This window comes from Oncorhynchus mykiss, chromosome 18 (assembly GCF_057628025.1).
Source record: "Oncorhynchus mykiss isolate SJ-2025 chromosome 18, ASM5762802v1, whole genome shotgun sequence".
In the NCBI taxonomy this organism is placed as follows: Eukaryota; Metazoa; Chordata; class Actinopteri; order Salmoniformes; family Salmonidae; genus Oncorhynchus; species Oncorhynchus mykiss.
The window spans coordinates 65,441,302-65,463,883 of NC_143039.1; the positions used below are offsets into that span (position 1 = coordinate 65,441,302).

Sequence of the window (22,582 nt, forward strand, 5' to 3'; positions counted from 1 at the left end):
GTATATTGTTTTGAGAACTGTTTATTCCTTCTGTTTGTCTGTAATAAAGAATATGTCTCAAATGGCACCCTATTCCCTATATAGTGCACTACATAGGGTATAGGGTGCCAGACTTGTTTACCACATCACTCAAACAACAGGAAGGGGACTATAGTGCTGTACAAGTATTTCATAAATGCCTTCTGTAAAGTATAATCACTGACCTAACATAACATGATTAGGGAAAGCTATACAGTGACACCTATCCAATTGTTACATTTACATTTGAATCTTTTAGCATACGCTCTTATCCAGAGCGACTTACAGGAGCAATTAGGGTTAAGTGTGCAATCATGATAAATGGAGGATACATTTTCAGTATTCACACAGGGCCATTGTCCTTGACTTTAAATGGGTTAAATAAAGGTGGAGAAAATCTCCTTAAATGTACAGTATTCTATGATACATGTCAAATAGATCTATAAACAGTGGTATGATTGTTGTTACCTTGGAAATTAAGGCTCTGACCTACATTATCGGCGTATTCTCATTGGCCCAAAGCAGATGCACAACTGTACAAAAGCATCTCCACATATTTAGGCAATAAGGCCCGAGGTGGTGTGGTGTATGGCCAATATACCACGTCTAAGGGCTGTTCTTAAGCATGACGCAACGCGGAGTGCTTGGACACAGCCCTTAGCTGTGGTATATAGGCCATATATCACAAACCCCGGAAGAACCTTATTGCTATTATAAACGTAATTAGAGCAGTAAAACTAAATGTTTTGTCGTACCCGTGGTATACGGTCTGATATACCCTGCCTTTCAGCCATTTAGAATTCAGGGTTCAAACCACCCAGTTTAAAATTGCAAATAATGCCTACTACATGACAACACTCCAGGGTGAAGTTTCCCTTAGGTACAGATCTAGGACCCTCCCTCAATCCTAACCTTGACCATTTGTGGGGGAAATGCAAAAACTGACCCAAGATCAGCGTCTAGGGGCCACTTCACCCTACTCCAAACGACAACATCTGAGGCCAGAAGGTGAAATGTGTGCCTTGAAGGATGATTGAAGCCGTTACACGTTGGCAGCAGTCCATATGAATATACACAAATCCATATATATACACACACTACCGTTCAAACATTTGGGGTCACTTAGAAATGTCCTTGTTTTTGAATGAAAAGCACATTTTTGGTCCATTAAAATAACATCAAATTGATCAGAAATACAGTGTAGACATTGTCAATGTTGTAAATGACTATTGGAGCTGGAAAGGGCTGATTTTTTTATGGAATATCTACACAGGCGTACAGATTTCCATTATCAGCAACCATCACTCCTGTGTTCCAATGGCACGTTGTGTTAGCTAATCCAATTTTATCATTTTAAAAGGCTAATTGATCATTAGAAAACACTTTTACAATTATGTTAGCACAGCTGAAAACTGTTCTTTTGATTAAAGAAGCAATAAAACTGGCCTTTTTTTAGACTAGTTGAGTATCTGGAGCATCAGCATTTGTGAGTTTGATTGCAGGCTCAAAATGGCCAAAAACACAACTTTCTTCTGAAACTCGTCAGTCTATTCTTGTTCTGAGAAATTAAGGCTATTCCATGCGAGAAATTGCCAAGAAACTGAAGATCTTGAACAACTCCCTTCACAGAACAGCGGAAACTGTCTCTAAAAAGAATAGAAAGAGGAGTGGGAGGCCTTGGTGCACAACTGAGCAAGAGGACAAGTACATTAGAGTGTCTAGTTTGAGAAACAGAGGCCTCACAAGTCCTCAACTAGCAGCTTTATTAAATAGTGCCCACAAAACACGTCTCAATGTCAACAGTGAAGAGGCGACTCCGGGATTCTGACCTTCTAGACAGAGTTCCTCTGTCCAGTGTCTGTGTTATTTTGCCCATCTTAATCTTTTCTTTTTATTGGCCAGTCTGAGATATGTATTTTTCTTTGCAACTCTGCCTAGAAGGCCAGCATCCTGGAGTCACCTCTTCACTGTTGATGTTGAGACTGGTAGTTCCACTAAGCGCAAACCAGATGGGATGGCGAATCCATTTTTTCCACAGGACAATGACCCAACACACCTTCAGGCTGTGTAAGGGCTATTTTACCAACAAGGAGAGTGATGGAGTGCTGCATCAGATGACCTGGCCTCCACAATCCCCCAACCTCAACCAAATTGAGATGGTTTAGGATGAGTTGGATCGCAGAGTGAAGGAAAAGCAGCCAACAAGTGCTTAGCATATGTGGGAACTCCTTCAAGACTGTTGGAAAAGCATTCCAGGCGAAGCTGGTTGAGAGAATGCCAAGAGTGTGCAAAGCTGTCAAGTCAAAGGGTGGCTATTTGAATCTCAAATATAAAATATATTTTGATTTGTTTAACACTTTTTGGGTTACTACCTGATTCCATGTGTTATTTCATAGTTTCACTATTATTCTACAGTCGTGGCCAAAAGTTTTGAGAATGACACTTATTCATTTCCACAAGGTTTGCTGCTTCAGTGTCTTTAGATATTTTTGTCAGATGTTACTATGGTATACTGAAGTATAATTACAAGCATTTCATAAGTGTCAAAGGCATTTATTGACAATTACATGAAGTTGATGCAAAGAGTCAATATTTGCAGTGTTGACCCTTCTTTTTCAAGACCTCTGCAATCTGACCTGGCATGCTGTCATTTAACTTCTGGGCCACATCCTGACTGATGGCAGCCTATTCTTGCATAATCAATGCTTGGAGTTTGTCAGAATTTGTGGGTTTTTGTTTGTCCACCCGCCTCTTGAGGATTGACCATACGTTCTCAATGGGATTAAGGTCTGGGGAGTGTCCTGACCATGGACCCAAAATATTGACGTTTTGTTCCCTGAGCCACTTAGTTATCACTTTTTCCTTATGGCAAGGTGCTCCATCATGCTGGAAAAGGCATTGTTTGTCACCAAACTGTTCCTGGATGGTTGGGAGAAGTTGCTCTCGGAGAATGTGTTGGTACCATTCTTTATTCATGGCTGTGTTCTTAGGCAAAATTGTGAGTGAGCCCACTCCCTTGGCTGAAAAGCAACCCCACACATGAATGGTCTCAGGATGCTTTACTGTTGGCATGACACAGGACTGATGGTAGCGCTCACCTTGTCTTCTCCGGACAAGCTTTTTTGTGGATGCCCCAAACAATTGGAAAGGGGATTCATCAGAGAAAATGACTTTACCCCAGTCCTCAGCAGTCCAATTCCTGTACCTTTTGCAGATTATCAGTCTGTCCCTGATGTTTTTTCTGGTGATAAGTTGCTTCTTTGCTGCCCTTATTGACACCGGGCCATCCTCTAAAAGTCTTCACCTCACTGTGAGTGCAGATGCACTCTCACCTTCCTGCTGCCATTCCTGAGCAAGCTCTGTACTGGTGGTGCCCCGATCCCACAGCTGAATCAACTTTAGGAGACAGTCCTGGCGCTTGCTGGACTTTCTTGGGCACCCTGAAGCCTTCTTCACAACAATTGCACCGCTCTCTTTGAAGTTCTTGACGATACAATAAATGGTTGACTTAGGTGCAATCTTACTGGCAGCAATATTCTTGCCTGTGAAGCCCTTTTTGTGCAAAGCAATGATGACGGCACGTGTTTCCTTGCAGGTAACCATGGTTGACAGAGGAAGAACAATGATTCCAAGCACCACCCTCCTTCTGAAGATTCCAGTCTGTTATTCGTACTCAATCAGCATGACAGAGTGATCTCCACACTTGTCCTCGTCAACACTCACACCTGTGTTAACGAGAGAATCACTGACATGATGTCAGCTGGTCCTTTTGTGGCAGGGCTGAAATGCAGTGGAAATGTTTTTGGGGGATTCAGTTCATTTGCATGGCAAAGAGGGACTTTGCAATTAATTGCAATTCATCTGATCACTCTTCATAACATTCTGGAGTATATGCAAATTGCCATCATGCAAACTGATGCAGCAGACTTTGTGAAAATTAATATTTGTGTCATTCTCAAAACTTTTGGCCATGACTGTACAATGTAGAAAATAGTAAAAATAAAGAAAAACCCTTGAATGAGTAGGCATTCTAAAACTTTTGACCGGTAGTATATATCTATACATATGTGCACATATATATACAGTTGAAGTCGGAAGTTTCATACACCTTAGCCAAATACATTTCAACTCAGTTTTTCACAATTCCTGACATTTAATCCGAGTAAAAATTCCCTGTCTTAGGTCAGTTAGGATCACCACTTTATTTTAAGAATGTGAAATGTTAGAATAATAGTAGAGAGAATTATTTATTTCAGATTTTATTTCTTTGATCACATTCCCAGTGGGTCAGAAGTTAACATACACTCAATTAGTATTTGGTAGCATTGCCTATAAATTGTTTAACTTGGGTCAAATATTTCAGATAGCCTTCTACAAGCTTCCCACAATATGTTGGGTGAATTTTGGCCCATTCCTCCTGACAGAGGAGGTTTAACTGAGTCAGGTTTGTAGGCCTCCTTGCTCGCACATGCTTTTTCAGTTCTGCCCACAAATTTTCTATAGGATTGAGGTCAGGGCTTTGTTATGGCCACTCCAATACCTTAACTATGTTGTCCTTAAGTCGTTTTGCCACAACTTTGGAAGTATGCTTGGGGTCATTGTCCATTTGGAAGACCCATTTGCGACCAAGCTTTAACTTCCTGACTGATGTCTTGAGATGTTGCTTAAATATATCCACATAATATTCCTTCTCATGATGCCATCTATTTTCTGAAGTGCACCAGTCCCTCCTGCAGCAAAGCACCCCCACAACATGATGCTGCCAACCCTGTGCTTCACGGTTGGGATGATGTTCTTCGGCGTGCAAGCACCCCCCTTTCTCCTCCAAACATAACGATGGTCATTATGGCCAAACAGTTATATTTTTGTTTCATCAGACCAGAGGACATTTCTCCAAAAGTACGATATTTGCCCTCATGTGCAGTTGCAAACCGTAGTCTGGCTTTTTTATGGCGGTTTTGGAGCAGTGGCTTCTTCCTTGCTGAGCGGCCTTTCAGGTTATGTCAGTATAGAACTAGTTAAACTGTGGATATAGATACTTTTGTACCCGTTTCCTCCAGCATCTTCACACTGTTGCTGTTGTTCTGCGATTGATTTGCACTTTTCGCACCCAAGTACGTTCCTCTCTAGGAGACAGAAGGCGTCTCCTTCCTCAGTGGTATGATGGGTGTGTGGTCCCATGTTGTTTATACTTGCGTACTATTGTTTGTACAGATGAACGTGGTACCTTCAGGCGTTTGGAAATTTCTCCCAAGGATGAACCAGACTTGTGGAGGTCTTGGCTGATTTCTTTTGATTTTCCCATGATGTCAAGCAAAGAGGTACTGAGCTTGAAGTTAGGCCTTGAAATACATCCACAGGTACACCTCCAATTGACGTCAATTAGCCTATCAGAAGCTTCTAAAGCCATGACATAATTTTCTGGAATTGTCCAAGCTGTTTAAAGGCACAGTCAACTTAGACCGTCCCCTCGCCCATACCCGGGCGCGAACCAGGGACCCTCTGCACACATCAACAACAGTCACCCACGAAGCATCGTTACCCATCGCTCCACAAAAGCCGCGGCCCTTGCAGAGCAAGGGGAACTACTACTTCAAGGTCTCAGAGCAAGTGACGTCACCGATTGAAATGCTATTTAGCGCGCACCGCTAACTAAGCCAGCCGTTTCACATCCGTTACATTAGTATATGTAAACTTCTGACCCACTGGAATTGTGATACAGTGAATTATATTAAATACTGTCTGTAAACAATTGTTGGAAAAATGTCCTAACCAACTTGCCAAAACTATAGTTTTGGAGTGGTTGAAAAACTAGTTTTAACGACTCCAACCTAAGTGTACTTACGACTTCAACTGTATGTATATATATATATATATATATATACACACAAATATATTATATATACAGTGCCCAATTTTTACACGCCCAATTTTTCAGTTTTTGATTTGTTAAAAAAGTTTGAAATATCCAATAAATGTCGTTCCACTTCATGATTGTGTCCCACTTGTTGTTGATTCTTCACAAAAAAATACAGTTTTATATCTTTATGTTTGAAGCCTGAAATGTGGCAAAAGGTCGCAAAGTTCAAGGGGGCCGAATACTTTCGCAAGGCACTGTATATATGCACTGTATATATATATATACACACACACAGAGTATATACTGTATACGACTCCAGGTTTGATACAGTACCAGGAATATAACTTAACCACCATTCTGTTAAGTGACTTGGTTTCCATCGATGAGCTACTAGTGCTTCATCCTATTCTGTCATTTTGTATATTTATTATTTCCATTCCAGGGTTAAAATAGTAGGCTGTTTGAAATATTACAACTTGCTGAGCGTGCCTAGAGTGTCAGGTGGGCTGGGTTTGCACTTTTGGTACTTTTCCATTGGTTCCATCCAGGCAAGGCACCATGAAAGCTCAATCAAGCAATCTTACAAATACTATTTGAACCCAGGTCAGGGCCTGTAACGTTATTCAGAACACATCTCAGAGTAGGAGTGCTGATCTAGGATCAGTTCCCCGCTAATTCATTATGATTTAAAAGGCAAAACTGTTCCTAGATCAGCACTCCTACTCAGGTGCTTTATATTTAATTATATCTAATTAACATACTCCAGAAAACAGCGCTCTCTCACTCAGCTGCTGTGTGATCTTCTCCTCTGACTTCTCTTCATCATTCTTCTGATTGACAAACTGATCTGCAAACCTAACGGCCTTCTCATGTCTGGCCAATAGGGCTTTGCCATTCCCCCGCTCTACTTCCTGGTTGAGGTCTGTGGCCCCGCCCTCTGTACCCTGGGTGAAGTCTTCTTGAAATTCTGTCTCACACTCTCTCTCCTCTTCTCTCTTGATTCCATCTCTGTCTGCGGTTCTTCTTTTCTCATTTATTTTGTTCTCACAATTCCTTCTCACCTCTCTCTCCTCCTCCTCTTCCGTGTTCCTCTTCTGTCCATCCATCCCTCTCTCCATCACTGGGGATGTGTCCTTTCTCTCCTCTTTCTTCTCTAGCATTTCTCCAGCAGAGTTTTTCTTCGGCTTGTTCCGACCCCTGAGGTTCAACTTCTGAAAGATAGACATTTTAAGGATATGTTTTTTTTTCTTTATATGAACTCTCTCTCTCTCTTCAGACACCTGACAAATGACTACAAACATCTCTGTGATGCTTCTCTTGGACAGTTAACAGCAAAGAATTGACTGAAGAAAGTAATCTTTCTGACTGTAATGTACTAAGAAATGATTATTTTTAGAACATAAAAACTCTCCCCCTGAGTGTTAACAGAACCAGAGTAGGACTATATCAGCTGGGTTATCTACAGCTACATTTAGAAGTCTGACTTTTTATGACACAGCATTGTGTAAGGTACAAGGAAAGAGTGAGTGATAGAGAGAAAGACAGAAGTAGAGGAACAAAAAAAGTGAGGAACCTTGAAGTCTTTCCTGTTGCGTTGCAAGGCAGGTCTCTGGAGGAAGAGGATCTGCTTTGTGGACAAACTGCCATCACTAAGGAGAGAACAGTGCTATTAACATAATGTACATCACTACTGGCTTCACATCTTGGAACTTGATATTAGAACTCCTGAGTCCTATACTGTATCTTATAGTGTGAAAGAAAATGTGAAATGTCATTTTGTTCCAAATGATGTGCAGTGTTCCAATGTTTAGTATGGTTTAGAGAAATACTGTAACTACTAGTCTGTGCTAGGCTAGTGCTCCTGACTGGTGGGTTGGGACAGCACCTGTTGGTCTTAACGATGGGAGTAGGCAGCACACACGTCAGTCTCCATCCATAGGGAGCCAGAGACTGGAGCAAGGGAATGTAGTCTGTCCTTACCACTACACCCTGGAGAGGAGAACAACAGTGTCACACACACGTCGACAATGGTCGCTCGGGTGCACACACACACGCGCACATTTACACGCACGCGCACACACTCACATCGACAATGGTCCACTGCTCCACCACGATGGCGTCGTATGAAGTGGGTGGGGTTTCTTCTGAGGAGCTCTGAAAGATGAACACACTGTCCACGGAGGAGACCCCGCTGTCTGAAAGAGAGAGAAACTCAACAACGTCTTCTGTTACAGTTGAATCTCTTCCACAGATTTGGAAAATATAGAGTTGATCCGTTCTTGGCTTTGATGTACTTCCATGCATCATAGGTGAAGGAACATGGGTAAGCTTTCCAAATAGGCCTTTACCATTTCCCCTAAGTTCCAAAAGTTGTAAGTATGTTGTAAGTTGTAAGTATGTTCGCCATGGTAAACACTACAGCACTAGCGTTGTCAAAGAGCTGTTTGTGCTCTTCCTAACTGCAATGGACAAGCCAAACAGTCTGGCCTCACTGAAATCTTCAAATATGAACATGTTATCATTAATGAGCTAGAACCTATTGTTTGGCATGACAATGAGTGACAAGGAGTTTGACAGCACAAACAGACTGACACTCAGGCTACTACTGTATTACACATCACCATTGTGCAAAACATACCATTGTCGTCTCCAAGGTGAAAGAAGCCGTCAATGAGGTGAGCTCCGCTGGTGAAATGCTGGGTCATGTGATCCAGCCAGTGGGCGTCAACCTCAGTCACTAGCCCTGCCTCTCTCTGCAGCTGCAGCGGAACCCTGAGGGAGTAGAACCTCAGAGAGCTGGACAGCTCCCCCGTGTGGTTGTACAGGGCAAACAGCTGCACCCCTACATACACAGACACACACACACAGAGAGAGAGACACATAGCATTAGTTTTAAATACTATACATACTATACATATATCTGAAATCAATCAATATTATATTATTCAGTAATATTCAGTTTAAACTCTATAACCTCTATGACCCAGTGGCAATAGTAGTAGACTTCACACTCACTGCTCTGTGCTGGTGGAGACCCTACAGCCCTCTTTTCTCTGTCTGGACTCTTGACCCGGATGTGATTGTTGTTGTTGTGGGTCGGAACTCTGCTGCTCCTCAGATGCTCACCCTGGTCACCGCCCGTGCCCTCGTTTCTACGGTTACACCCCCTCTCAGCCCCGGACTCTGACCCGTGGTCACCGTTGTCTAGTTCTGGTGACCGGACCAGGTTGTCTGAGCCGTGGTCTATTTCCGGTCTCTGGTTGTGGTTCTGTGTCTGAGGGCTTAGACTCTGTTTGTCTCCCTGGCACTGTCTGTCTGCGTCTGGACCACCAAGTCCATGTGTTAACTCTGTTGGGCTGAAGTTGGGTAGTAGAATCCTGAGGAAGTCTGCTTGGCTTTCATTCTGTTGTCTCTCTATACATGTGGTCTCTATTGTGTTGTCAGACTGTAGTTGATCCTGGTCACCAGGGAGTTCTGTTGGGGCGTGGTTGTGGTTCTGTTGGTCATTAGCTGGATCTCTTTGGCTGGGTCTCTCTGGTGAGTCTGCTGGTTCATCTGGACAGCGGTTTGGTTGGTCTTCTATTGAGGTTATTTTGCCTGGACTGTGGTCGTGTTCTCTGTTTGATGATTCTATTGGAGTAGAGTCCTGTGTGAGATCTAGCGGTCCTGTGGAGCTCAAGTCCAGCTCCACCAGACTGGTATCTGTAGGGTTCTGCTCAATTGTTCTGAGTTCAACCGACTTCTGTTCTGGTGTTTTCACTTCTGTGTTCCGGTTGTGTTCTGGTTCTAGGAGGTTCTGGTGGGGTTCTGCAGAGTCTGTAGGGCTGGGATCCAGTATCATGGGTTCTGAGGGACTGGTGGGGTGTCTGTGTATGGGGGAGGGGCTGGAGTGCAGGGAGGACAGGTCCTCAGGGTCCAAGTGCCCCAGGAAACAGGGTCCCCCGCCAGGCTGCTGCAGGAAGCCCACAAACAGCACACCCTGCTCCGCCATGTCCTGGATCTGGTCAAACACAAAACACACACACACACACACACACACACACACACACACACACACACACACACACACACACACACACACACACACACACACACACACACACACACACACACACACACAAACACACACACAGAGTAGTGGTCACTTAGCAGACACATACAGTACCAGTCAAAAGTTTGGACACCACTACTCTTCCAAGGGTTTTTCTTTATATTTACTATTTTCTACATTGTAGAATTATAGTGAAGACATCAAAACTATGAAACAACACATATGGAATCATGTAGTAACCAAAAACAAAGTGTTAAACAAATCCAAATATATTTTATATTTGAGATTCTTCAAAGTAGCCACCCTTTGCCTTGATGACAGCTTTGCACACTCTTGGCATTCTCTCAACCAGCTTCATGAGGTAGAATGCATTTCAATTAACAGGTGTGCCTTGTTAAAAGTTAATTTGTGGAATTTCTTTCCTTCTTAATGCGTTTGACAAGGTAGGGGTGGTGTACAGAGGATTTGGTAAAAGACCAAGTCCATATTATGGCAAGAACAGCTCAAACAAGCAAAGAGAAATGACAGTCCATCATTAAGATATCGGAAAATGTGTGCAGTTGCAAAAACCATCAAGCGCTATGATGAAACTGGTTCTCATGAGGACCGCCACAGAAAAGGAAGACACAGAGTTACCTCTGCTGCCGAGTATAAATTCATAAGAGTTACCAGCCTCAGAAATTGCAGCCCAAATAAATACTTCACAGAGTTCAACAGACACATCTCAACATCAACTGTTCAGAGGAGACTGTGTGAATCAGGCCTTCATGGTCGAATTGCTACAAAGAAACCACTACTAAAGGACACCAATAAGAAGAAGAGACTTGCTTGGGCCAAGAAACACAAGCAATGGACATTAGACCAGTGGAAATCTGTCCTTTGGTCTGATGAGTCAAAATCTGGTCTGATGAGTCAACATCCATATCTTCGTGAGACGCAGAGTAGGTGAGCGGATGATCTCTGCATGTGTGTTTCCCACTGTGAAACATGGAGGAGGTGTAATGGTGTGGGGTTGCTTTGCTGGTAACACTGTTGGTGTCACCACAGCATTCTGCAGCGGTACGTCATTCCATCTGGTTTGCGCTTAGTGGGACTATCATTTGTTTTTCAACAGGACAATGACCCAAAACACATCTGCAGGCTGTGTAAGGGCAATTTGACCAAGAAGGAGAGTGATGGAGTGCTGCGTCAGATGACCTGGCCTCCACAATCACCCGACCTCAACCCAATTGAGGTGGTTTGGGATGAGTTGGACTGCAGAGTGAAGGAAAAGTAGCCAACAAGTGCTCAGCATATGTGGGAACTCCTTCAAGACTGTTGGAAAAGCATTCCTAATGAAGATGCTTGAGAGAATGCCAAGAGTGTGCAAAACTGTCATCAAGGCAAAGGATGGCTACTTTGAAGAATCTAAAATATATTTTGATTTGTTTAACACTTTTTTTGGTTACTACATAATTCCATATGTGTACTGGTACTGTGCACTCAAGCACACAGACACGGACGGACACGGACACACACACACTCATGCCCGATACATATATACAGTGCCTTGCGAAAGTATTCGGCCTCCTTTAACTTTGTGACCTTTTGCCACATTTCAGGCTTCAAACATAAAGATATAAAACTGTATTTTTTTGTGAAGAATCAACAACAAGTGGGACACAATCATGAAGTGGAACGACATTTATTGGATATTTCAAACTTTTTTAACAAATCAAAAACTGAAAAATTGGGCGTGCAAAATTATTCAGCCCCCTTAAGTTAATACTTTGTAGCGCCACCTTTTGCTGCGATTACAGCTGTAAGTCGCTTGGGGTATGTCTCTATCAGTTTTGCACATCGAGAGACTGAATTTTTTTCCCATTCCTCCTTGCAAAACAGCTCGAGCTCAGTGAGGTTGGATGGAGACCATTTGTGAACAGCAGTTTTCAGTTCTTTCCACAGATTCTCGATTGGATTCAGGTCTGGACATTGACTTGGCCATTCTAACACCTGGATATGTTTATTTTTGAACCATTCCATTGTAGATTTTGCTTTATGTTTTGGATCATTGTCTTGTTGGAAGACAAATCTCCGTCCCAGTCTCAGGTCTTTTGCAGACTCCATCAGGTTTTCTTCCAGAATGGTCCTGTATTTGGCTCCATCCATCTTCCCATCAATTTTAACCATCTTCCCTGTCCCTGCTGAAGAAAAGCAGGCCCAAACCATGATGCTGCCACCACCATGTTTGACAGTGGGGATGGTGTGTTCAGCTGTGTTGCTTTTACGCCAAACATAACATTTTGCATTGTTGCCAAAAAGTTCAATTTTGGTTTCATCTGACCAGAGCACCTTCTTCCACATGTTTGGTGTGTCTCCCAGGTGGCTTGTGGCAAACTTTAAACGACACTTTTTATGGATATCTTTAAGAAATGTCTTTCTTCTTGCCACTCTTCCATAAAGGCCAGATTTGTGCAATATACGACTGATTGTTGTCCTATGGACAGAGTCTCCCACCTCAGCTGTAGATCTCTGCAGTTCATTCAGAGTGATCATGGGCCTCTTGGCTGCATCTCTGATCAGTCTTCTCCTTGTATGAGCTGAAAGTTTAGAGGGACGGCCAGGTCTTGGTAGATTTGCAGTGGTCTGATACTCCTTCCATTTCAATATTATCGCTTGCACAGTGCTCCTTGGGATGTTTAAAGCTTGGGAAATCTTTTTGTATCCAAATCCGGCTTTAAACTTCTTCACAACAGTATCTCGGACCTGCCTGGTGTGTTCCTTGTTCTTCATGATGCTCTCTGCGCTTTTAACGGACCTCTGAGACTATCACAGTGCAGGTGCATTTATACGGAGACTTGATTACACACAGGTGGATTGTATTTATCATCATTAGTCATTTAGGTCAACATTGGATCATTCAGAGATCCTCACTGAACTTCTGGAGAGAGTTTGCTGCACTGAAAGTAAAGGGGCTGAATAATTTTGCACGCCCAATTTTTCAGTTTTTGATTTGTTAAAAAAGTTTGAAATATCCAATAAATGTCGTTCCACTTCATGATTGTGTCCCACTTGTTGTTGATTCTTCACAAAAAAATACAGTTTTATATCTTTATGTTTGAAGCCTGAAATGTGGCAAAAGGTTGCAAAGTTCAAGGGGGCCGAATACTTTCGCAAGGCACTGTAGATACAAATCATATTCAATCAGTAGCCATTACGCTTACTTGGGGTTACACCCACAGCCTCATTTACACACTACAGACATTCTGCAAACCATCCTGCAAACAGCCTAATCATCCCTAAAGACCAAGTATTCTAATGACAAAGGAACCTCATTATCCACGGTCTGTATGTGCGTTTGTCATTACCGTGTGTGTGTGTGTCATTCTCCCTCTCCCTCCCACAGAGCTCCTCTGGTTAACTGTCAGTTGATATTAATGCTGACCGTTTGAGAGGGGCTCGTTAGAGAGAACACCGAATGCTAACTACCACCAATAATAACGAGACATCTTTCCCCATTACCATCCCTCCTTCAATGACAATCAACACACACACACACACACATTTTTGTTGGGGGAGGCAGATGAAGATGATGGACAGTGAACAGACACTGCCCAACTCTTGAGTGTGTCAAGATGTGAGTAGAAATACAAAATGTGTGTGTGTGTGTGTGTGTGTGTGTCACGTGTATGTGGGTGGTGGGGATTATTACTCAATCCCACCCAAAGGCTTATTATACCTCCTTGACATGTACTTACTCATGTTTAGTGTGTCCATGTACGCAAGAGTACAAGTGTGTGTGTGTGTCATAAGAAGGAAGGAAGTAAGTGCCAAACCCTGCAGTATGAGAAGACCCATCAATGTCCCCTACTCTTCTATTGCGTCCTGTCCGTGGTTCTTTTCAGTGATTCCCTAGCAGCCAGGCTGCTATCTGATTGCCTATTCATGTCACGCTGCCTGACCATATCACATTATACTGAGCCCTGTGCATTTCAATCCAATCACCGCTCCCTTTTATGCTCCGCCTGTTCACATGCAAATCTCCTCAATAAGGCCTGTTCACTTATAGTAGTGAATTCATCTCATTCTACAGTGACTCATAGTCGCTGTAGACTGAGATGAATTCACAACTATAAGTGCCTAAGAGGGAGTTTGTGATTGTTAAATGATGTTACAGCTGATAGTGACATTACGGGGGCATCTCAATAGTCATAGTGGCTTCCTCTTCTTCCAGTAAGGAGGCATCCAAGGAAATTAGGATGAGCTTGCCACTAGAATTTTTCAGTCAAATATTAAGGTTCAAATAAGGGATGCATTTTAGAGTGTAATGTCCCTTTAAAGGGAGAATCTGCAGTTGCTACATACATTTTTTACTTATAAATTAAAGATATATACCTATTGATTCTTGAAGAATGTAACTTATTAACGCCTAATGACTTTAGTTCAACTGTCGTAACCCATCAGAACCCATATTGTTAGCTTGTTTTACTCCATTGTTTGCAAACAATGCAAATGTAAATAAACACTGTAGCGCCTCAAAACATGCTTTAAACTATAATTTTGATATCTTGGATTGGTCAGTCTTTGAACCCATAGCTCAGTCTATGAATTTGAATTTCTCCAGGCCCATCGTTGAGTCATTTGTATCCTCTGTCACAGGAGGAGACGGTGGCTATGGAAACATATGTCACTGAATCTCTGGGACAGGGATACATTCAACCTTCCATCTCACCCGTCTCCTCGAGTTTCTTTTTTGTGAAGAAAAAGGATGGAGGTTTGCGCCCGTGTATTGATTATCGAGGTTTGAATAAGATCATGGTAAAATAAAGTTACCCGCTACCGCCTATAGCCAGTATGACCGAGTCATTACACGGGGCGCGCTTCTTCACAAAATTGGACCTCAGGAGCGCTTACAACCTAGTGCGTATGTAACGGATGTGAAACGGCTTAGTTAGCGGTGCGCGCTAAGTAGCGTTTCAATCGGTGACGTCACTTGCTCTGAGACCTTGAAGTAGTTGTTCCCCTTGCTCTGCAAGGGCCGCGGCTTTTGTGGAGCGATGGGTAACGATGCTTCGAGGGTGACTGTTGTTGATGTGTGCAGAGGGTCCCTGGTTCGCGCCCGGGTATGGGCGAGGGGACGGTCTAAAGTTATACTGTTGCACGTATCCGGGGGGGAGATGAGTGGAAGACAGCATTTAGCACCACTTCTGGGCATTATGAGTACCTCGTCATGCCGTACGGGTTAATGAATGCTCCATCAGTCTTCCAATTCTTTGTAGATTAGATTTTCAGGGACCTGCACGGGCAGGGTGTAGTGGTGTATATCGACTACATTCTGATATACTCCGCTACACGCGCCAAGCATGTGTCCCTGGTACCCAGGGTGCTTGGTAGACTGTTGGAACATGACCTGTACGTCAAGGCTGAGAGATGTCTGTTCTTCCAACAGTCCATCTCCTTCTTAGGGTACCGCTTTTTAGCCTCAGGGGTGGAGATGGAGAGTGACCGCATTTCAGCAGTGAGTAATTGGCCGACTCCAACCACGGTAAAGGAGGTGCAGCGGTTTTTAGGGTTTGCCAACTACTACCTTAGATTTATCCAGGGTTTTGGTCAAGTAGCGGCTCCCATTACCTCACTGCTGAAGGGGGGACCGGTGCGACTGCAGTGGACAGCAGGGGCGGACAGGGATTTTGGTCACCTGAAGGCTCTGTTTACCTCGGCTCCCGTGCTGGCTCATCCTGATCCCTCCTTAGCGTTCATAGTTGAGGTGGACGCGTCCGAGGCAGGGATAGGGGCTGTGCTGTCTCAGCGCTCGGGTACGCCACTAAAGCTCCGCCCCTGTGCATTCTTTTCGAAGAAGCTCAGCCCCGCGGAGCGAAACTATGATGTGGGGGACCGGGAGTTGTTAGCTGTTGTCATGGCTCAGAAAGCGTGGAGACATTGGCTTGAGGGGGCTAGACACCCTTTTCTCAATCTGGAGTACGTTCGAGCAGCGAGGAGACTGAACCCTCGCCAGGCAAGGTGGGCCATGTTTTTTACCCGTTTTGTTTTCACCCTTTCTTTCAGATCAGGTTCCCAGAACGTGAAGGTAGATGCACTGTCCCGGCTGTATGATACAGAGGAGCGGTCCTCGGATCCCACTCCCATAATTCCAGCTTCTCGCCTGGTGGCACCGGTGGTATGGGAGGTGGACGCGGACATCGAGCGGGCGTCGCGTGCAGAGCTCACTCCCCCTGGGTGTCCAGCTGGGCGTCTGTACGTTCCGTTTGATGTCCGCGATCGTTTGATCTGTTGGGCTCACACGTCGCCCTCCTCTGGTCATCCTGGCATCGGTCGGACGGTGCGCTGCCTTGCTGGGAAGTACTGGTGGCCCACTTTAGCTAAGGACGTGAGGGTGTATGTTTCCTCCTGTTCGGTATGCGCACAGTGCAAGGCACCTAGACACCTGCCCAGAGGTAAATTACAACCCCTTCCCGTTCCACAACGACCATGGTCACACCTATCGGTGGATTTCGTGACGGATCTTCCCCCGTCGCGGGGTAACACCACAATTCTGGTCGTTGTGGATCGATTTTCTAAGTCCTGTCGCCTTCTTCCTTTGCCCAGTCTCCCTACGGCTCTACAGACTGCGGAGGCCCTTTTCACCCACGTATTCCGGCACTACGGGGTGCCTGAGGATATAGTTTCTGATCGGGGTCCCAAATTCACGTCTAGAGTATGGAGGGCGTTTATGGAACGCCTGGGGGTCTCGGTCAGCCTTACCTCAGGTTTTCACCTCGAGAGTAACGGGCAGGTGGAAAGAGTCAACCAGGATGTGGATAGGTTTCTGCGGTCCTTTTGCTAGGACCGGCCGAGGGAGTGGGCGGTTTATATCCCCTGGGTGGAGATGGCCCAAAACTCCCTCCACCACTCCTCTACCAACCGATCACCATTTCAATGTGTGCTGGGTTATCAGCCGGTCCTGGCACCATGGCATCAGAGCCAGATCGAGGCTCCTGCGGTGGATGAATGGTTTCGGCACTCAGAGGAGACATGGAACGCTGCCCATGTGCGGCTACAACGGGCCATCAGGAGGCAAAAGGTGAGTGCTGACCGCTACCGCAGTGAGGCCATACACCGGGGGATCGGGTCTGGCTCTCGACCCGAAACCTGCCCCTTCACCTGCCCTGCCAGAAGCTGGGTCCGCAGTTTGTGGGGCCATTTAAAGTCCTGAGGAGACTGAACGAGGTGTGTTATAGGTTACAACTCCCCCTGATTATCACATTGAACCCTCGTTCCATGTGTCTCTCCTCAGGCCGGTGGTGGCTGGTCCACTCCAGCAGTCTGAGGTGCGGGAGGTTCCTCCGCCCCCTCTGGACATCGAGGGGGTCCCGGCGTATACCGTACGAGTCATCATTGACTCAAGGCGTCGGGCGAGGGGCCTTCAGTACCTGGTGGAGTGGGAGGGGTACGGCCCGGAGGAGAGATGCTGGGTACCGGTGGATGACATCCTAGCGTGTCGGCACGCTGCTGGAGCCGCGCGTCAAGGGGGGGTACTGTCACGACTTCCGCCGAAGTCGGCCCTTCTCCTTGTTCAGGTGGTGTTCGGTGGTCGACGTCACCAGCTTTCTAGTCACTACCGATGCATTTTTCTGTTTTGTTTTGTTTTGTCTGATTACACACACACCTGTTTTACATTCCCTCATTACATTCCCTATTTAACCATCTGACATACATTTCTGTTCTGTCCGTGATTGTTCATGTCGTTAGTGGTTGTGTTTGTGTTAGAGCTGTGTTGTATGTGTTGTATGTTCCTATTTAGAATTTTGCTTTATTCTTTGAGTAAAACTCAGTTGGATTACTCTATACCTGTGTCCTGCGCCTGACTCCGCTTTCACTCTGCACCCAATCGCTGACAGAATATCTACATAGGCATACAGAAGCCCGATATCAGGAACCATCACTCCTGTGTCCCAATGGCACGTTGTGTTAGCTAATCCAAGTTTATCATTTTAAAAGGCTAATTGATCATTAGAAAACTCTTTTGTAATTATGTTAGCACAGCTGAAAACTGTTGTGCTGATTAAAGAAGCAATAAAACTGGCCTTCTTTAGACTAGTTGAGTATCTGGAGCATCAGCATTTGTGGGTTCAATTACCGTCTCTAAATGGCCAGAAACAAAGACCTTTCTTCGGAAACTCGTCAGTCTATTCTTGTTCTGAGAAATGAAGGCTATTCCATGTGAGAAATTGCCAACAAACTGAAGATCTTGTACAACGCTGTGTACTACTCCATTCACAGAACAGCTCAAACTGGCTCTAACCAGAATAGGAAGAGGAGTGGGAGGCCCCGGTGCACAACTGAGCAAGAGGACAAGTACATTAGAGTGTCTGAGAAGCAGATGCCTTACAAGTCCTCAACTGGCAGCTTCATTAAATAGTACCCGCAGAACACCAGTCTCAACATCAACAGTGAAGAGGTGACTCCAGGATGCTGGCCTTCTAGGCAGAGTTTAAAAGAAAAAGCCATATCTCAGACTGGCCAATAAAAATAAAATATTAAGATGGGAAAAAGAACACAGACACTGGACAGAACTTTGCCTAGAAGGCCAGCATCCTGGAGTCGCCTCTTTACTGTTGACGTTGAGACTGGCTGCTGAACAATGAATCAGTTTTTACACTGCTACTACTCATTGTTTATTATCTATGTATAGTCACTTTACCCATACCTACATGTAGAAATGACCTCAACTAACCTGAACCCCTACACATTGACTCGGTAACGGTATTTTATTGTGTTACTTTAAACAAATGTTTTATTTTATTTAAGAAATATTTTCTTAACTCTATTTCTTAACCGCATTGTTGTTTGTGGGCTTGGAAGTAAGCATTTCACGGTAAGGTCTGTAATACCTGTTGTATTCTGCGCATGTGACAAATAACATTTTATTTCAACAGTTCCCCAAGACTGAATTCAAGCATTTAACTGTTGATTTTAGGTGCATTTTACATTTACTGTACTGTTCACTGCATATGTTGACAACGAAATCTGAAAATATTCTGGATACATTCAGTAACATGATAAGACTATTCCTGGAAAACGTGGGGTAGGTGCAACCTAAGACATAAAAATGGTTTGAGTGAGAAAGTGTGCACAGTTGTGAAGCAATTTCAATGCACTTTTATGAATCAAAGAAGAGTTTTCAAGTTGAAGGTGCTTTTTGGAGCTCTCCTAGCCGTGCCATTGAGGGAATAGAGCAAGCACACTTTTAGTTGTTTCAGATGGAACACAACCCTGCATCACACAATTACTGTTGTTTAAGCAATCCAAAAACTGTCCATTAAAAATCGCAATCTGTGTCAAGTGGGCATGATTAGAAAGTGTGTTCTATTGCTAGCTAAGTTATAAAATACAACCTTACAGTGTTAGGCTTTCACAAGGCAATTCAGAGAAACAGATCGTAATTTTGGTGCGCATAAAAAGGAGTCATGAGTGCATTTAAGTGAAATAAACTCAAGCTCATTGTGTTCAGAACATCCCAGGGTATGACCACATGTCATCTGGTAACTGTACATCAAACATAGTGATCAGAAACCTTGACCCTGCATATGGCATGAGTTTTATGATTTGGAGATGTGATGTGACTCACAGGTGTTTGGCTTGCTTGTATGACATCAACATATCATATTTCAAAATACATAGAGTCCTCTTAATTTACAGCATTTCTGACTCAGACGCCGACTCTTATTAGTGCCCAAATCTGCCATTTTCAACCCGAAAGTAAAGGGCTACAATTAAAATTTATGGGGGAATTTGTTGATCCTAGATCTGTGTCTATGGGTTACTTCTCCCAGAGTGGAGCTGAGTGTAAATAGTAAGCTGTTCCTAGATCTGTGCCTATGGGTAACTTCTCCCAGAGTGGAGCTGAGTGTAGGTAGTAAGCTGATCCTAGATCTGTGTCTATGGGTAACTTCTCCCAGAGTGGAGCTGAGTGTAGGTAGTAAGCTGATCCTAGATCTGTGTCTATGGGTAACTTCTCCCAGAGTGGAGCTGAGTGTAAATAGTAAGCTGTTCCTAGATCTGTGCCTATGGGTAACTTCTCCCAGAGTGGAGCTGAGTGTAGGTAGTAAGCTGATCCTAGATCTGTGCATTAGGACTAATGGGCAGGGCTGACCTTCTTCACGTAGTTCTGGATGACTTCTGGGTCAGGGGCCTGTTGACCCGCCACACACACGTCTGTCTCCAGGCGAAGCCCCGCCCACTTCAGCTCGTTCTCTGAACTGGACAGAGAGAAATGAAAGAGGGTTGAAGGAAGACATCAGCGGACATTTATGTACCCTATTCCGTATATAGTGCACTACTTTTGCAGGGCTCATAGGGGCCCATATGGCTATGGTCAAAATGAGTGCACTATGTAGGGAATAGCCATTTAGGACACAGCGTTACTTTCTTCTCAAAGAAAGACATGAATGTGGAGAAAGACATGAACATGTAGAAAGGACTGATGAAGGCCTGAATAAAACTATAGATAAACATGTTTGCATTCTGGATCTTAGTAATCTATTGTGCTTTAGAGAATGGAAGAAAGGAGAATGGTGATAATGGAGGGAGGAGAGAGATGAAGTGATGGAGAGATAAAAGGAGGAGAGAGTGGAGGATAGAGGGTTGGAGAGAGATGAAGTGATGGAGAGAGTGGAGGATAGAGGGTTGGAGAGAGATGAAGTGATGGAGAGAGTGGAGGATAGAGGGTTGGAGAGAGATGAAGTGATGGAGAGAGTGGAGGATAGAGGGTTGGAGAGAGATGAAGTGATGGAGAGATAAAAGGAGGAGAGAGTGGAGGATAGAGGGTTGGAGAGAGATGAAGTGATGGAGAGATAAAAGGAGGAGAGAGTGGAGGATAGAGGGTTGGAGAGAGATGAAGTGATGGAGAGATAAAAGGAGGAGAGAGTGGAGGATAGTGGGTTGGAGAGAGATGAAGTGATGGAGAGATAAAAGTAGGAGAGAGTGGAGGATAGAGGGTTGGAGAGAGGAGAGAGATGAAGTGATGGAGAGATAAAAGGAGGAGAGAGTGGAGGATAGAGGGTTGGAGAGAGATGAAGTGATGGAGAGATAAAAGGAGGAGAGAGTGGAGGATAGAGGGTTGGAGAGAGATGAAGTGATGGAGAGATAAAAGGAGAACAGAAGGCCTCATGGTTCCCCTATCCTAGCACATTGTTCCCCTCCGGCGGGTGCTGATGATGCAATCAGTTGTCGCCACGGTGACAAGTGCCAATTGGCAGGATCACCCAACTGTGTGTGTGTGTGTGTACGCACTCCCACACACATGTGAGTATGAGGGAAAGATTGTGTGTGTGTGTGTCTATTTGTGTAAGCATATACAGTATGTGTGGAAGTGTGAGAGAAAAACAGTTTACATTTCTAAGTGTGAGCATGTCTATAAGCATGGGCCTGCCACATGGGCCTGCCACACGCTGTATACAGTTCCCTATATACACATACAGTATGCTTCAAGAATTACACGGGTGAGAATAGATCTCTGCCGAGAATCCTCAGTGTGAAAATAGGATTCTGCTCAGATTTCACACATTCTGTGGGGGAGAATAGAATTCAGATGAGGCTCCTGCAGGTGAGAATAGAATTTAGATGAGGCTCCTGTAGGTGAGAATAGAACTCAGATGAGGCTCCTGCAGGTGAGAATAGAATTCAGATGAGGCTCCTGCAGGTGATAATAGAATTCAGATGAGGCTCCTGCAGGTGAGAATAGAACTCAGATGAGGCTCCTGCAGGTGAGAATAGAATTCAGATGAGGCTCCTGCAGGTGATAATAGAATTCAGATGAGGCTCCTGCAGGTGAGAATAGAATTCAGATGAGGCTCCTGCAGGTGAGAATAGAATTCAGATGAGGCTCCTGCAGGTGAGAATAGAATACAGATGAGGCTCCTGCAGGTGAGAATAGAATTCAGATGAGGCTCCTGCAGGTGAGAATATAATTCAGATGAGGCTCCTGCAGGTGAGAATAGAATTCAGATGAGGCTCCTGCAGGTGAGAATAGAATTCAGATGAGGCTCCTGCAGGTGAGAATAGAATTCAGATGAGGCTCCTGCAGGTGAGAATAGAATTCAGATGAGGCTCCTGCAGGTGAGAATAGAATTCAGATGAGGCTCCTGCAGGTGAGAATAGAATTCAGATGAGGCTCCTGCAGGTGAGAATAGAATTCAGATGAGGCTCCTGCAGGTGAGAATAGAATTCAGATGAGGCTCCTGCAGGTGAGAATAGAATTCAGATGAGGCTCCTGCAGGTGAGAATAGAACTCAGATGAGGCTCCTGCAGGTGAGAATAGAATTCAGATGAGGCTCCTGCAGGTGATAATAGAATTCAGATGAGGCTCCTGCAGGTGAGAATAGAATTCAGATGAGGCTCCTGCAGGTGAGAATAGAATTCAGATGAGGCTCCTGCAGGTGAGAATAGAATACAGATGAGGCTCCTGCAGGTGAGAATAGAATTCAGATGAGGCTCCTGCAGGTGAGAATAGAATTCAGATGAGGCTCCTGCAGGTGAGAATAGAATTCAGATGAGGCTCCTGCAGGTGAGAATAGAATTCAGATGAGGCTCCTGCAGGTGAGAATAGAATTCAGATGAGGCTCCTGCAGGTGAGAATAGAATTCAGATGAGGCTCCTGCAGGTGAGAATAGAAT

The 22,582-nt window shown here is 44.5% G+C and overlaps 1 protein-coding gene across 2 annotated transcripts in view; it reads right to left on the minus strand.

Moving 5' to 3' along the window:
• Window position 1: 1 nt before the first annotated feature.
• The window catches only part of rftn1a (raftlin, lipid raft linker 1a), a 58,600-nt gene continuing 36,019 nt past the window's right edge, over window positions 2-22,582 (minus strand). For both annotated transcript variants that reach the window (XM_021572569.3, XM_090209095.1), the window contains exons 4-10: window positions 20,062-20,167; window positions 8,894-9,878; window positions 8,517-8,720; window positions 7,964-8,073; window positions 7,764-7,867; window positions 7,452-7,527; window positions 2-7,089 (exon numbers count right to left, since the gene is read on the minus strand). In XM_021572569.3, coding sequence (XP_021428244.3) covers window positions 6,631-7,089; window positions 7,452-7,527; window positions 7,764-7,867; window positions 7,964-8,073; window positions 8,517-8,720; window positions 8,894-9,878; window positions 20,062-20,167 — 2,044 coding nt within the window. In that variant the 3' untranslated portion in view covers window positions 2-6,630. The remainder of the gene's footprint in view (window positions 7,090-7,451; window positions 7,528-7,763; window positions 7,868-7,963; window positions 8,074-8,516; window positions 8,721-8,893; window positions 9,879-20,061; window positions 20,168-22,582) is intronic.